The sequence below is a fragment of the Lissotriton helveticus genome, chromosome 3_1 (genome assembly GCF_964261635.1).
Source record: "Lissotriton helveticus chromosome 3_1, aLisHel1.1, whole genome shotgun sequence".
Lineage (NCBI taxonomy): Eukaryota > Metazoa > Chordata > Amphibia > Caudata > Salamandridae > Lissotriton > Lissotriton helveticus.
The window spans coordinates 1,973,219,935-1,973,235,780 of record NC_136061.1 but is presented as its reverse complement, the minus strand read 5'-3'; the positions used below and the strand labels follow the sequence as shown (position 1 = coordinate 1,973,235,780).

At 43.8% G+C, this 15,846-nt stretch overlaps 1 protein-coding gene across 1 annotated transcript in view; it reads right to left on the bottom strand.

The window, feature by feature from the left end:
* PCSK6 (proprotein convertase subtilisin/kexin type 6) overlaps nt 1-15,846 on the bottom strand; it is a 1,486,774-nt gene that overhangs the window by 187,259 nt on the left and 1,283,669 nt on the right. Inside the window, exon 17 of the mRNA XM_078683097.1 lies at nt 6,896-6,983. Coding sequence (XP_078539223.1) covers nt 6,896-6,983 — 88 coding nt within the window. The remainder of the gene's footprint in view (nt 1-6,895; nt 6,984-15,846) is intronic.

Sequence of the window (15,846 nt, the reverse complement as noted above, 5' to 3'; positions counted from 1 at the left end):
GGAGTGGGACGGCTGGACGCTTCATCATGCTCTGGAGGCCAGTGCTTGGTCTCCACCAAGTTGTCTTAAAAAAGCTGGGTGGAGAGCTTCAAAGTGTGCATGTCACTTTGGCCGGCGCAAAACAGCCAAGCAAAGTGAGATGCGCACTTTGGAGCACACAGTCAGTCCTCCTCCCCTGCCAATCAGCAGCAGAGGACACACCCAGCATGTCTCTGGTCTCGGGGATGGCGCTACTGGAATCTTTTCATAGCCATTTCATTTTTTCCTGTGTGGCTTGCAGCGGGCGAGGGGGGTGACGTCCCCCCACCCTTAAGAAGAAACCGTCCTGATCTTACCCCACTCTGAAACAAATTGGGAAGAGCTGGTGTGAGGATTCACTGGTTGTCAGTCCTAGGAGCTACGGCTTCAATCTAAAGTGCAAGGGCTAATTTTATCAGTGACGCTGCGCCCCGGGCCAAGCCTAAGGGATTTCCCAGGCTGATTATGTCCCTGCCCTTGGGGTTGTCAGTCCAGTAAATCTTTTTTACATGGCACCTGCACATTAGTGCATGTAAAGCATCTGGCTACCTGGCCTTGACAAGATGAGTGTTTGCCAGGCTAATGACCGCTCAGTCAGACAGACACTCATTAAACACTGAAACATGGAGGCGGAACTCAGATACCTCTGATATACAGGGGAGAGGTGTGGCGCAGCGGCCAGAGTGGCGGACAGCTCAGCTCAACACCATGGAACTCTAGGCAATAGCTCACTTAACCTCCCCGACTGCCCACAGCGCTTTGAAACCCTTAAGGGGGTAATATGTTTGCGCTTTACAAATAGAAATTATTATACCTGAACGGACAGGCTGCTACTGCTGGCCATACCATTAGAGAACGCCAGATGCCATGTTGTCTCCCTGAAGTACACTTTTTTATTATTCCAAAAAACGGGTGCTTCTGGTATGGCAAAAACATAAGAGGCGTCCAGATAGCCTCAAATTATGTTTTTAACCTCGACTTCGCCAACATTTCCGACAAGCTGGTCTATGGTACCATTTGATAGATTTGGAAGTTCCACCTATCATAAATTTGCAGAGTTGGAAACTCAGAGTTGCTGCGTTTTCGTGTGCTGCTGGGAAACTGTTTTCCCTGCTCTGTTAGCCTAGGCTTACCTTTATCTTAAGAGTGTGTTAACATATTACACCCGTTCTGCCCAAAGTAGGCTCTCTCCCATTCAGCAAACTTTTAAGGGGAATTATGGCTTAGCAAATGGATATGGTGTGCTCACCAAAGCGTGCTAGCTGCCAGTACAACTACGTGATGGGAAGTTGCTGGGCCAAAATGAAAGAGCTATTTGTAGCGTGGCTGCGGCACACATCCATCCAAGTGCGGACACCGGTTACTTGAGTAAATTATGTCTGCCATGTAGCACGCGGGCAGGCCCCTATATTGATGGCTCATGTTATTGACGTATTGCACTGTGCAAACTTGCCTATTCTCAGCCTATGCCCCAATTTCCAAAGCGCTCGAGTTTTATCTCCTTACTTTTCCTTAATGAAAACATTTGATGCTGTGTAGAAAGCATCAAGTAGGTACTCTTGTAGTCTGGGCTTTAAGTAGGGTGACAAACTGGCATGGGTGCAAATTCTGGACGGCGAGTGTAAAAATTCAGGACAAAGGTTCAAAATTCAGGACAAAAATCCAGGACAAAAGGTCAAAATTCAGGCTAAAACTTCGGGACAAAAGGTAAGTTTTACAGATGCGTCAGAGGAGGTCGTGCAATAGTATATAAGTAAGTAAATAGACAACCACTTAAGTACAAGTCAAAATAAGTTTATATTCAGTTGAGACAATCGTGCACTTCACGGTTTTTCAGTATGGCCGCTGCTTGCTACCATAGACGATTCAAAACTGCCATCTCACTCCAGCAGGTACATTAGTCACCAGACGATGGTGAACCACACCTGAATATAAGTGAGGCCGCTTTTATTGTTGATTGAAAACTATTGGATATACAAGGAACTTGGCAGTGCCAGCCCCAAGTAACAAAACCACTCACCCCCTTCCCAGCCTCCCAGGGAAACACCTGATGCCCGGTTGGACAGTCCGGCCTTGCTACCACCCTCCAATGGTGCCCCTCATCTTCACGTAGACCGTTTCTCATGTGTATTTAATTTCTTTGATAGTGTTACTCAACCCAAGTATGTAGGGCAGGGTGTCAGAGTGCGTTACATCATACACACATTATGTAGAGACAATGACTCATATAAACGTGAAAGTCAATGTATAGGAAATGTTACTTAAGATAATGGGTGCTACAAGGTGTAATCATTCTTTTATATATCATCCAGTCTTTCACCATTCATTGTGTCCTTCCATCTATGTGCCCATCTATATCCAAACAATTCAACCATTTGCAAACCTATCCATCATGTATACTTCCATCCACCATGCATCCTTCCATCCATCATTTCACTCATTCATCCCTCCATCCACCATTTCACTCATCCTTCCATTATTCAACCACCCACCCTTTCACCCCATCCATCCGTACAGTCATCCATCCACTCTTCTACCCATCCATCTATTCACTCATCTATCCAGCCATTTACCCTTTCACCCATCCAGCCATCCTTTCACTTACTCATTCATCCACCCAGTCACTGATTCTTCCACCCATTCACCCTTTTAGTCATTCATCCTCCCTTTCTCTCTCCATCCCCTTTCACTTATCCATCCATCCTTCCACCCATCTACTCATCCATTCATGAATCCATCCATTGACCCTATTACTTATCCATCTGTTCTCTCATCCAACCACTCTTTCACTTCTTCATTCATCTATTCATCCTTTTTTCCATCTACACCCTTTCACTCACTCATCAACCCTTACACCCACCCTTTAACTTATCCATCCATTCAACTTTTCATTTATCAATTCACCATTCCATCCATCCTTTCACTCATCCATTCACCCATTCACTCACCCATTATCTACCCTTTCACTCATCCATCCATCCTTTCACCCACCCACCCATCTACTCATCCATTCATGAATCCATCCATTGACCCTATTACTTATCCATCCGTTCTCTCATCCATCCACCCTTTCACTTCTTCACTCATCTATCTATCCTTTTGTCCATCTACACCCTTTCACTCACTCATCAATCCTTACATCCACCCTTTAACTTATCCATCCATCCACCCTTTCACTTACCAATTCATCAATCCATCGATCCTTTCACTCATCCATTCACCCATTCACTCACCCATTATCTATCATTTCACTCATCCACCCATCCATCCTTTCACCCACCCACCCATCTACTCATCCATTCATGAATCCATCCATTGACCTTGTTATTCATCCATCCTTTCACTCATCCATCCATCCGTTCTCTCATCCATCCACCCTTTTGCTTCTTCACTCATCTATCCATCATTTTGTCCATCTACACTCTTTCACTCACTCAATCCTTACATCCACCCTTTAACTTATCCATCCATCCACCCTTTCACTCTTCAATCCATCCATCCTCCCACTCATCCATTCACCCATTCACTCACCCATTATCTACCCTTTCACTCATCCATCCATCCATCCTTTCACACACCTATCCACCCTTTTACCCGTCCATCTACCCATCCACCCATACATCCATCTATTGACCTTTTCTCTCATCCATACTTCCACTCACTCATCCATCCATCCTTTCTTTCAATATCTATTCACTCTTTCATTCATCCATTCATGAATTCATCCAGCCATTCACACATTCCTTCCCTTATTTACTCACCCACCTTTTCACATGAGTTGAGCCTTTGTCTGTAGAGTTGCAGACAGAAGAGGCCATCAAGAACTTCACCCCTGCTGTAGTTCCTAAAGCAAACGGTGGGGTGGGGGAGGGTTCACTATGCCCCTGCACATAGGCAATCTGAAAACTAGAAGTCATGAGTCATGCATGAGGCACAGTGCCAGGATGTGAGGTGACTGTGACATGGTGTTGTTTCCAGGGCTTTAAGTGGTGTAAAAAAAACTGGGGGGGGGGTCTCTTGAAAGGGGGTGTTCAATGTAATTAAGGGTGTGGTTTAAAAGACCTAGGCTAAATATCTGTGCTTAGCATAGTGTTTCGCGCGACTGGTAGTATGTTGTTTCTGTCATTGCATCCAGATGTATAATACAGCAATGATCATTACACCAATAACAAGCCAGGACTATTGGCTTTGTCAATGATTGTTATTTGCTTAAAATAAAAAAAGCAGTAACCATGGCTTTGTTGAATATAATATTGAAAATACTTCATTTCTAAAATGTTGAGATAGTGAAAGAACATAACCCGTTCTTTTTAACTTGTTTTACAGGCTTCTTTAAATAAACTGTTCTCTAACGTTGCAGCATGGGGGTTTTACCTTTTATCCAACAGAATGCCCTGCTGTACACTGAGGCAGGAGGAGGCCACCACATGCTGTCACACCCCAGACTGCCTCATTGACATTCTGTATGTGGCAATTAGCCAGCATACAGAAAGACAATGGTCGGGAGGGGCTGCTCAAGTGCTCCGAGGAGGAGTGTGAGGCGCCAGCATCAAGGAGCTAAGGCTTCTCACAGGGGAGCAGTGCTGCTCCCTGTAGATGGCCAAAATTACAGACAAAAGGCGTCCGTAAAAGGGATCCTCACGGACAACGGACGTGAAGTCCCAATTACGGACGGTCCGTAAAATTTACGGACGGTTGGTCACCCTAGCTTTAAGTGGTATGAAAAAACAGGGGGGGTCTCACCAAGGGGCGTGGCCAATGTAATTAAGGAGGTGGCTTAAAAAAAAACGGAGCTAAAAATCTGTGCTTAGCATAGTGCGCCGCCCGACTGGTATTGTGCTGTTTCTGTCATTGCGTTTTATTTATTTTATTTTATTTAATGCATTTTTATATAGCCCGGACTTTACCCGAAGGTGTCAGAGCGCTTCACAATAGGAAAAGTAGTGGAACATGAGGAAAAATTACAAGTCAGCATGTTACACGTTACGGTACATAAGGCAATAGTAACAATTGTGCATGGAGCAAGAGCAAACAAAGTAGCAAATGGTACGTTACAAAAGGAAAATAAGTGACGTGTGTATGTTACAAAAGTGTACAAATTACAAATAGAGGTATAATGCTGCACTACATCGCAGATACTCAAAACACAAGAACAGATGTTACGTTACACGAGGCAATGATGGCAATTGTGCGAGTATCAAAAGCAAACAAAATACAAGAGGTAGCAAACGATACATTCCAAGAGGGAAAGTGACGTGTGCATGTTACAAAGGAGTACACAATACAAGTAGAAGTATAATACTGCAATAAATGGCAGACTCTCAAAACACAAGAACACAGTGGGAAGGCACTTCTAGTCATGTAGAACAGTATTTCCTATAAAGGAGGGACTTTCTTCAGATAATAGGGAGGGTGTGAATTAGGTTTGGAAGTGTCTTTGAAGGAGGAGAGCTTTGAGGTCAGTTTTGAAGACCTGGGAAGAGGAGGTGGTCCGGGGTTGAGGCGGAAGTGAGTTCCAGATTCTACTGCATTGCCTGAAAAGGATTCGGCCATCGACCTTCCCTTCTTGAAAGTGGGAGGTTCAAGCAATAGTTTTTCCTAATTATGTGATGGTCTAGAGCCTCCAGAGAGTTTCAGTTTATTCGCCAGGTAGCGAGGAGAGGAGGAGTGCAAGGCTTTGTGGGTGATACAGGTAGTCTTGTAGATAGATCTTGCCTCGATGGGAAGCCAACGGAGGGTGGATAAAATGGGTGTGATGTGGTCGCTTCTTTTGGCCCCATATATGAAACGAGCTGCTGGAGAGCAGATTTAAGGGGGGACAGGTGGGATTTGGGGAGGCCAGTAAGAAGAGAGTTGCAGAAGTCCAGTCTGGAGAGAACCAGCGATTGGACCAGGTTTTTAAGGTCATGCTCCGGGGAGAAGCGACGAATCCACCAAAGAAGGCGCAGTTGGTATTGAGCAGACTTTGCAATGGAATTAATGTGGGAGAGTAGATTGAGTTTTGTGTCGAGTATGACACCAAGGGATTTTGCGCTGTCGACAATGATGGGTTTATTGTTAAGTAGATTCATCTGATCCATCCATGATTGCACCCGGGAAGGAGAAAGTGAGGAGGAGAGGAGGAGGAATTCAGTTTTAGAGGGATTCAGAATCAGTTGATGAGTTAACATGCAATTTTGAATGGAGTCGAGAGTAGAGCTAAGGATGGAGAGATCGTGAGTGAAGGCAAGTAACGTTACACCTAAAACAAGCCAGGACTATTGGCTTTGTCAATGGTTGTTAGATGCATAAGATCAATAGGCAACAACTATGGCTGTATTGTATATAATATTGAAAATGCTTCCATTCTGAAATCAGACGACTGTGAAAGAACTATAACGAGTTTCTTTAAAGTTACATCAAAAGCAGTGAAGGGTGGTGCTGCAGCAGAGTTAAGATTATATTTTTTCACCCTGAGAGTGAGGACAAAAATGGACAGCCCGATAGGGACCCGTCTCGGCACCTGCTTTTCACAACTGCCGATACTGAGCACCGGCAGGACCCGGCCTACTTAAAGCCCTAACTATAGTAGGCTGTGGGCATAATTTATTTAAACAGAAATCACTATGCCAAGCACTCTACATATTAACAGAATCCATTTACATTCCTCCTTACCCTTCTGAAATGATGTGCAGGTAACCTTTCAATGGGAGAATTACTTCACCAAATACACTGCCAGCCGAATGTCAAGATTTGTATGCAAATTGGTATAATTTCTAGCGTTAACCTTTCTAGAGAGCGAGCGGCGCTATCAGCGCGCGTCTCCTAAGCGATTCAACGGGCTCCTCCATACTGATAGAAACAAGGACTGTGGAAATTAACTGAGACCCTGTCTTACCTGAATCCATCCCGGCACACGGTGCAGGTGTCCCAGTCGCCAACACATTTCTTACAGGTTTCGTGGCATTTCAAGCAGAGCTTGTGACCTTTTAAAACAAAAAAAGATCTTAGCATGACGTCAGGGCATTCAAAGAAGCTAGAGGGGGCTGCAAGGAGAGGAGGCGCGAAGCTTTGATGCGTGCAGCATTAGAAACAGCAGAGAGCCAGAAGATAAAAGGCCCCTTCCATAAAAAAAAGAGAATGGTTCCTGACATTTTAATATTAAGTTCGAGTCCGCTTATAATAGTAATCTTACCTGTAGATTAAAACGCCACGTTACCCTACGCTTCCTGGCACTGAAGTAGCAGAAGAAAGTTTTCAATTTTGTTGACCTGCGCGCTGTTCTTCTTTCATTTCCCCTAGTGTAGGTATCCCTTGGGTGAACCAGGTACATTTTATATCCTATTCAATTTAGCTTAATTCGCCATCTCTCAGACACATATCATTCAACCCTTGATTGGCACTAGCATAGATGCCTTCTCACTGAACTTAGTCTTCCCACGAAAAATCTACTCACACTTCAATATACACAAAATGTCACAACTGGAACTTTCTTCTGATGAACATAAACATCTGCATTGGCAAAAAGAGAAGCGTCTCTCTTCGCATTTTACATCAAATCTTTTATTCTGCTCACCCATCGTACCTGGCACAGCATTTTACTAGGCTCTCTTCTATTTGCAGACCCAGATCTGCAGCAGCTAAACTTTCTGCCACTCCTAAGTTAAACTCTTCAGATGGGGGTGAAAATCCTCCAGGGTGGTTTGCCTTAAACTATGGAATAGTCTCCCTTTCTGTCTTACGAATGACCTTCCCTAAGTACATTTAAAAAAACCCTGTGAAAACGTGGCTGTTGGACCAGACATCCTTGGCGTGGTTGTCCAGCAACTTATTGCCTTCCAGCATTCTGTTTTTGCTGTCCAAGTTCTTGCTGGACATAGGACTCTGCACACTTTACCACTGCTAACCAGTACTGCAGTGCATGTGCTCTCTCCTTTAATCATGGTAACAATGGTTTACACCTAATTGGCAAATTTAATTTTCTCAAAGTCCCTAATTAAAGTGGTACCACATGTACCCAGGGCCTGTAAATTAAATGCTAATTGTGGGCCTGCAGCACTACCTCCTACTTCAGTAGCATTTAAAGTTTGTCTCAGGTCTACCATTGCAGCCTGTTTGTGTAATTTTAAACTGCCATTTCAACTTGGCAGATAAACCTCTTGCCAGGCCCAAACCTCCCTTTTTATTACATATATGTCACCTCTAGGGTAGACCATAAACAGCCCAGAGGGCAGGCTACAGTGTATTTAAAATGATGGATATGTATTTTTAAGTTTTCCATGTCCTTGTAGTGAAAAACCCTTTAAGCCTAACTCTCCAATAGGATAACCCTGGGTTCAATTGTTACATTTAATAAGTGATAACTTTCAATTGGGAGCAGGAGGTAATATCGAGTCTGGTGTCTAAAGAAATGTAATTTAAAACCCAATTTAATGGAAACATTGGGTTTTAAGCTACAATTCTGTAAATGCCACTTTTAGAAAGTTAGCATTTTCTCGTCCAAACCATCTGGTCCCTGCAGCCCGTTTACTGTGTCATGTGACTAGGTGTAGCTGGCAGACGGCCTTTGTGCAATGCTCCCAGACTTTGAGACAATGGGCCATAGGCGTTGGCAGGGTCAGCCATCTCTAACTTGATAAGGGGGAGGAGCTGTTACTTATCACACTTGCATATTATAAAGGCTCTGCCTGAGCACACTCACAAAAGGTTTGACACAAGGCAATTGTGACCCGAGACAATCGAGGAGGTAGGAAATTCCAGTACCTGTGTGGGAGGAAACCTCCAGAACCTTCTCCTTCTGCAAAGTGGACACCAGGTATAAATATAGACCCGTTGATCCAACTCTTCAATATACATCTGGATCCGTGGAAGACTCAGAAGAAGGACTGTTTTGCAAAAAGGGCTGCTAATCTGTTGCCCTGCTACTGTGCTGGCCTTTAGACCACCAGAGTGACTCAAAGGGCTAGGTGGCTGTCATCCTGACAAGAGCCTCAGGGACCGAAGGCTCCATCTTGAACCCAGCAGGTTGACTCGGTCTGCTGTGAGTCCTACCCATCCCAAGTATTGCCATCCCAGTCCTGAACCCTTGGAACTGAGGTTGAAGATGCTCTGCCAGCCCAGCTGTGTTCCCTAGCAGAATCGGAGAAGTGTGATGCATCACCTTCCAAAACACCGAATCGGAATCACAGCACGTCGCATTACATCACAAAAGTCTGCGTCATCTCAGCTGCACAAAGCATCCTCGATGCGGCACTCTGAATCATTCCTTAACCAGTATTTAAGGTACTCTTGTTCAGTATGCCTAACTGGGTCCCTGTATACAGCCCACACTCTTCCGCAGTTGGCCTGAAGTTGTATGCACAGGTGGTGCTTTGCACTTCTAGACACTATTTTTAATGAAATCTTTATAATTGCATATCTATGGTCTTACTTACTGGATTTTTGTCGTTTTTTTGTGTCAAATAATTTATTACATTTTACTATGTCTAAATTGGTGTGGGACTTTTATGGTGTTGTGTTTTAACATTATTACTGTTTGTGTGCTGCAAAAAATACATTACATATTGCCTCTAAGTTAATTAAAGCTGACTTATTTTGCACCAAGCTATCAGAGGGTTAAGAACAGATTAATTTGGAATTTGCTTATGTTTCCCCCTGGCAGAGATTGTGGTTCCTGTTTGAGTAGGGTTTCACACCCCAGAAATCCAAATTAAAATAATGGCTATTACAACATGAATAATAGGAGTTTAATCTTCTTCCATTTGCACCCTCTGCCTTTTACCACAAAGTGATGTTTTTGAAGACAGAGAGGTAGTAGTGGTCCAACAATCGCACCTCTTATTGAAATCAATGTATTCTGGGTGTAGTATTGTAGGCAAGTAACTTAAGTTGGTGGTTTCTTGGTATCTCACACCCTACTAAGAAAGAATTGGTTTGTTATGCTGCTGCACTCTGAAACGCTGCCATAATTTTTAAAAGCATTACTGAATACTAGTTTGTTTTTAAAACATAGATAAATCTGACCGATGTTATGTTATTAATGTCAGCCTAAAACTACTGTTGGTTTAATCACCCGACATAGCGGGCGGAGAATCGTGGATTTTGTTCCCTTATGACTATTCTCGCATTGCCTGCACCTTAAAATCTTTGCAATACACCACTCACCATTTGGGTGAGACTTGCACTGCCTCTCCCGACTGCCATTCAGAGTGGGGACTAGGGGCTTAGTAACGCTCCCAAGAGGCCATCTTGGGTAGCGGTCTAGGGTTTGAAGGACTGCTCGTCAAGCACGATTTAAGGACCCACAATGCAAGCGCTCAGCGGACGCACACAGCGGGCGCGCCGCTGGCGCGCCAGAGGCAAGCCCGTCTGAGCCCGTCCGCGCCAGTACGGGCCCAGGGACTAGGACCTCTCCTCGATTTCATGTTTATTCCATGGATACCCTCCTGGCACTAAGAACTGGAAAAGAGGTGCTGGCTGAGCTCACTTCAGCCAGGCTACAGGAAGAAGCCCTCCTGCGGGGAAGGTGCGAATATACACGGCCCAAGATGGTACTACACTCTCACATGACTCAGGGGTTAAAAGTCGCAATGTTGAACACGCGCTCCTTGCAAAAGCACCATCTGGAAGTGTTCTCTATCCTTCTCGATGGCGATATTGATATTCTCGCCCTCACCGAGACCTGGCTGGGGGCCTCTTCCACCCCGGATGTCCTTGCGGCACTCCCTCTGGAATATGATGCATTGTGGTACAATCGCCCTAAGGAGTGCAGAGGCGGAGGGGTTGCAATACTTTATAAAAAAACTCTCAGGGCTACACAGGTCTTTGCGGAAAACTGTGATAGCGCAGAGTTATTGGGCATAAAAATCTCATTAAAATCAATATGCATTATGATGGTGGTAGTATATCGCCCACCAAAAAGCTCCCCAGATTTCAACGAAGCCTTTCTGGAGCTCTTTACTGATTTGAGCTCTAGATATAAATCTCTCTTGGTGGTAGGGGACTTTAATTATCATTGGGAGAAGTCACCCAGAGACCCTACAGAGACAGAGTTTGATACTAACCTGACCTCATTACACCTGCGCCAACTAGTGGCGGGCCCTACACATGTCAAAGGACATACGTTGGACCTGGTTTGGTCCTCCATACCCCAGGTAGAGATAATCGACGTTAGCCCTTGCATATGGTCTGATCACTCCCTGATCAAGTGCTGGGTCCCGTGCGATATCTCACCGGTAACGTCTGATCCACTTTGGAGGAAAGTTCGAGCTTGGAAGAAGTTGGAAGCTGAGTCTTTGACGTCCACGCTCCTCTCAATTCCATCTCCAGAGAGGTCTGAGGGAAATCTAGACTCAGACATTACAGCCCTCATGGCCTGGATTCGTGCTGCCTTGGACACTCTTGTCCCTGAGCGAATGGAAAGAACTAGAGCTAAAGGGAAGGGAGCACCCTGGTTTGATGCCTCACTTAGAGAGAGGAAACAAGCCCTCCGGCAAGCGGAGAGAAGGTGGAGACTCAATTACAGCCAGGCTGAGTCTGTAACTTATAAAGAACTTCTGTTAAAATACAAGACGGATATACTCTCGAGGAAGGCAGCCTTCTATGAGGATAGAATTAGATGTGCCGGGAATAAGCAAAGGGAGATATTTGCCATTCTCAGGGAACTAACGCAGTTAGAGAGTAAAGCCCCAACGATCGTCCGGATTGTGACACCTTTCAGAGGTTTTTCCTCCAGAAAATACAAGACATCATTAGGGACATCTCAAAAATTCCTGCGGATCCTCTTCTTTCATCTACTCCCGCCATCCAGGAGCTGACCTGGAATCTGAACAGTTTCCCGTGTTTGGATGCAGGGAGTCTGTCAGCCATTGTTCGTCAAATTAAGTCAGGATCTAGTATGGACCCATGTCCCCCGAGAATATTCCAAATGGCCCTGCCCAGCCTTGAAAAACAGCTATTAAGAATTTTAAATAAGTCATTGGAGTCTGGTTATCTCAAAGCGAACTTGAAGGAAGCCAGGGTCATCCCCCTCCTGAAGAAAACAGGAGCGGATACTAAGGCTTTAAAGAACTATAGGCCAATCTCTCAACTGCCCTTTCTGGGAAAGATATTGGAAAAGCATGTTCTGAATACGCTCGCCAGTTATCTGGAGGAGCACGGTCTACTCCATCCAAGGCAGGCGGGATTCCGGTCGCAGCATAGCACAGAACTGGTCATGGCCACGGTCGCTGACGATCTAAGAATCAGGGCAGATAATAAACAGCCTTGTGCCTTGATTCTATTGGATCTGTCAGCGGCGTTTGATACGATCAGCCATTCCATTCTGCTTGATCGTATCGCGAAGCTGGGAATTACAGGGCATGCTTTTAAAGTTAATCTTTCCTTACTGGTCTGACCCAGAGAGTGCAATTGCGAGACCAAATATCTGAGGCCAATGTTGTAACCTGGGGTGTACCCCAGGGGTCCGCACTATCCCCCTTGTTATTCAACATATACCTTCAACCTCTTGTGGAGGAGCTAACGCATAGGAATTGTCAAGTCTTTAACTATGCTGACGACACCCAACTGCTTGTTCAGTTGGAGAACTCGAGAGAGGCACAGGAATCAGTAAAGAACTTACTTAGATTCACTGTAAAGTGGATGACCAACAACCTTCTGAAAGTAAACGCTGAGAAAACGGAGGTGTTGGTTATTACCAATCTAGAAAATCCCTGGTGTGATTTATTTTGGCCCACAGAACTAGGAAAAACACCATCTCCAGGAAGAGTGGTTAAAAGTCTGGGCTTGAAGATTGACGTAGATCTTTCTATGGCCCCCAAGTCTCGGCAGTGGTAGGTTCCTGTGTTGGTTTGCTTAGGCAACTTCGGAAGTTGACCCCCATTCTGTCTATCGCTACATTGCAATCCATAGTGTCCGCTACCATCATCTCCCGATTGGACTATGGCAATGCTTTGTATTTAGGCCTTCCTCAGAAACTCCTGAGGAAACTACAGGTCGTGCAGAATGACGCGGCTAGGTTAATCTACTCCCTGCCGAGGAGTTCTCATGCGACTCTCCTCCTCCTGAAGCTGCATTGGCTGCCTATTAAATTTAGGGTGCAGTTTAAATGTCTCTGTGTGGCCCATAAAGCCATTTTTGGCAAGGCTCCTAAGTACATCAAAGAGCGATTGAGGAAGTACACGCCGGGGAGAGCCCTACGGTCAAGTAAAGCCTGCAAACTGAGTGTACCCAGATTTAATCTTAAATCTAAAGGGGGCAGAGCTCTGTCCGTACTTGTTCCGCAACTCTGGAATGAGCTACCGGTTTCTTTGCAGGAAGACTCGCAACTACTATCCTTTAGGAAGAACTTAAAGACCCATCTGTTTAAAAAGATAACATCTATACCCTAAGGTGGTTCTATGGCAGAGGGTGCATTTGGGGCTGTGTCAGGTTATGTACCTTTTCTTGGAAGCGCTTAGAGACCAGTGGTGATTTGCGCTATACAAAAACACTGTAACATAACATAACATACTACCAATAGGTAAAAAACAGCAACAAACTCAAGGGTCCACTCTACACATTTGAGATAATATGGAGATACCACAGCACTCAAAAGAGAGTGCAGTAAATCACAGTCCACCAGGTAGGGTTCGTAGAAAATCCTGTACAAAGGATTTATTGAATCATAGAAAATTCAGTATTTAATTATGAATATGACATCATAACAACAGCCGACACGTGTTTTATCATAACAAGTGACCTTTTCAAGGCTAATAGTGTCAAGATGAACAGCAAGACTCAATGAGTTGTATGTAAGGATCCTGCATACTATCATTAGCTTGGCCAATCATTTACACTGGCTAGGAACTGTGATTGTTCTCCAGTGTTTAAGTATAAAGGTTGTGGCTACAGCAGCTAAAATCAATGTGTTGGATACTGGGTTACTGATTGAGGAGGCGAAACCCTACTCAAGCAGGAACCACAATCTCTGCCAGGGTGAAACATAAGCAAACCCTGTATTTAACCCTCTGGTGGATTGGCACAAAAGCAGTCAGTCTAAACTTAGAGACAGTGCATTTATGCAGTACTTCAAGCAGAAATAAAGTAAAAACACAACACAAGAAAACACGGATTAAAAAAAATAGAATAAAGTGTAATAAATTATATTACACCAAAGCAACAACAAAAATCCAATCAGTAGAAATGAAGATATGCAATTTTCAAGATTTCAGGTAAGTAAAGTGTGTAAAAGCACAAAGCACCCCTCAAAGGTTCAAAAAGTACGTTATTCGGTTTAAAAGACAATAACCATAAAAGCAACAAATTAAGATTCCATTTACAGTGAATAATAAAACAGTTTTTGTCAAAGGAGAAGGAGACAACATTTTTTGCCAAAAGAACAATTAAAATTCATCCATACAGATCGATTTCCGTAGTTTAAAAACATGTTTAAAAATTTTTGATAGTGATGCAACAATAAAAACAGTGTCCATTCTTTGTAATTCGAGAAACGCTGGGCGACATCTATTTAAATTCATCTCTTTGAGGATAGGGACAATAAGTTTCCTACGAGGCAAAGTATAAAATTTACAAAGAAATAAAACATGAATATCGGATTGCAGGGACAATTCATCACTTGGGCACATACACAATTCGTTCGACCAAGAGTTCATTTCTGGGAAGGTCAATAACCTAAAAACAATATTAAATCTAAAACGTGTAAGAAGAAATCTATCATGATTGGACATATGAAGGCTTAGATATGGCTGTAATTTATCTCCGGTTAAAATCAGCTGATGTGAGGAAAACGTCTTTTTCTTTGTTTCCTCTGACAATCTTTTTTCCCTCAGGTGTTCCATACAATAATTTTCTGGATATGTATACCATTGTAGGTGGGTCATCATAATATTGTAGACAGTCAATTTCTGTCAAAAAAGTTTTAACATAATTTAACCACTTAAGACCATTAACATTTTCAAGTTTTAACCCATCCTGGAGTATGGCACGATTTACTACACACTCATTTATAGTCCATACCCTATGCCACAGGAGAATGGTCTGGGTTCTAATTATGTCTGAGATTTACGGCTGCCCCAGCTCCGCGTGACAGATAAGGGTCGCAATACTTTCGGGTATGGACAGAATATACAGCATAAACTTGTTTTCAACAAGTTGAATTGATTTTATGTTGGCATACCCCCAGAGTCCCGATCCATACAGAGCCACCGTTAAACACATTGCATTATAAATAGTTAAAATTTCCCTTATCGGTTTCTTTCCCAGTTTTTTTACGAAACTCTTTAAGGCCATTGTTGTCTTCAAGAACAAAAGAGTTCTTGCCTTTAACGCACTTGCCCAGGAACCAGTCTCATGAAAGAGGATGCCTAGATAAGGAAAGGTGGACGTATTTTCTAGGGAAGCGTTATTTATGAACATCGTTTTCATTTGCTTCTTTGTTCGTGTTCCACAGTTCATGGCAAAAGTTTTACTACAGTTGATTTTTAAATCCAAACTGAGCATGAACTTATTGAAGGAAGTTATCAGGTTTTGCAGGGCCATGGGGGTACAAGCCTTTAAAACAGCGTTGTCTGCATACAAGAGTGCAGGGATAGATCTTTTACCAACCATGGGCATATCCTTGCACTCTTGAAGGAGATGAGGCTCCGACCATTTATATAGATCAGGAATAAAAAAGGCGCCAGGACGCACCCCTGGCGTACTCCATAGCGAACAGTAGGAGTGGCCCCTGAATACAATTCCCTCAGGAAGCGAATGATCGGTTCTTCCATGCCCAGCCTTAGCAGCAGTTCCCATAATTTATTGTGAGACACACAATCAAAAGCCGATGTGAGATCGACAAACGTGAAATAT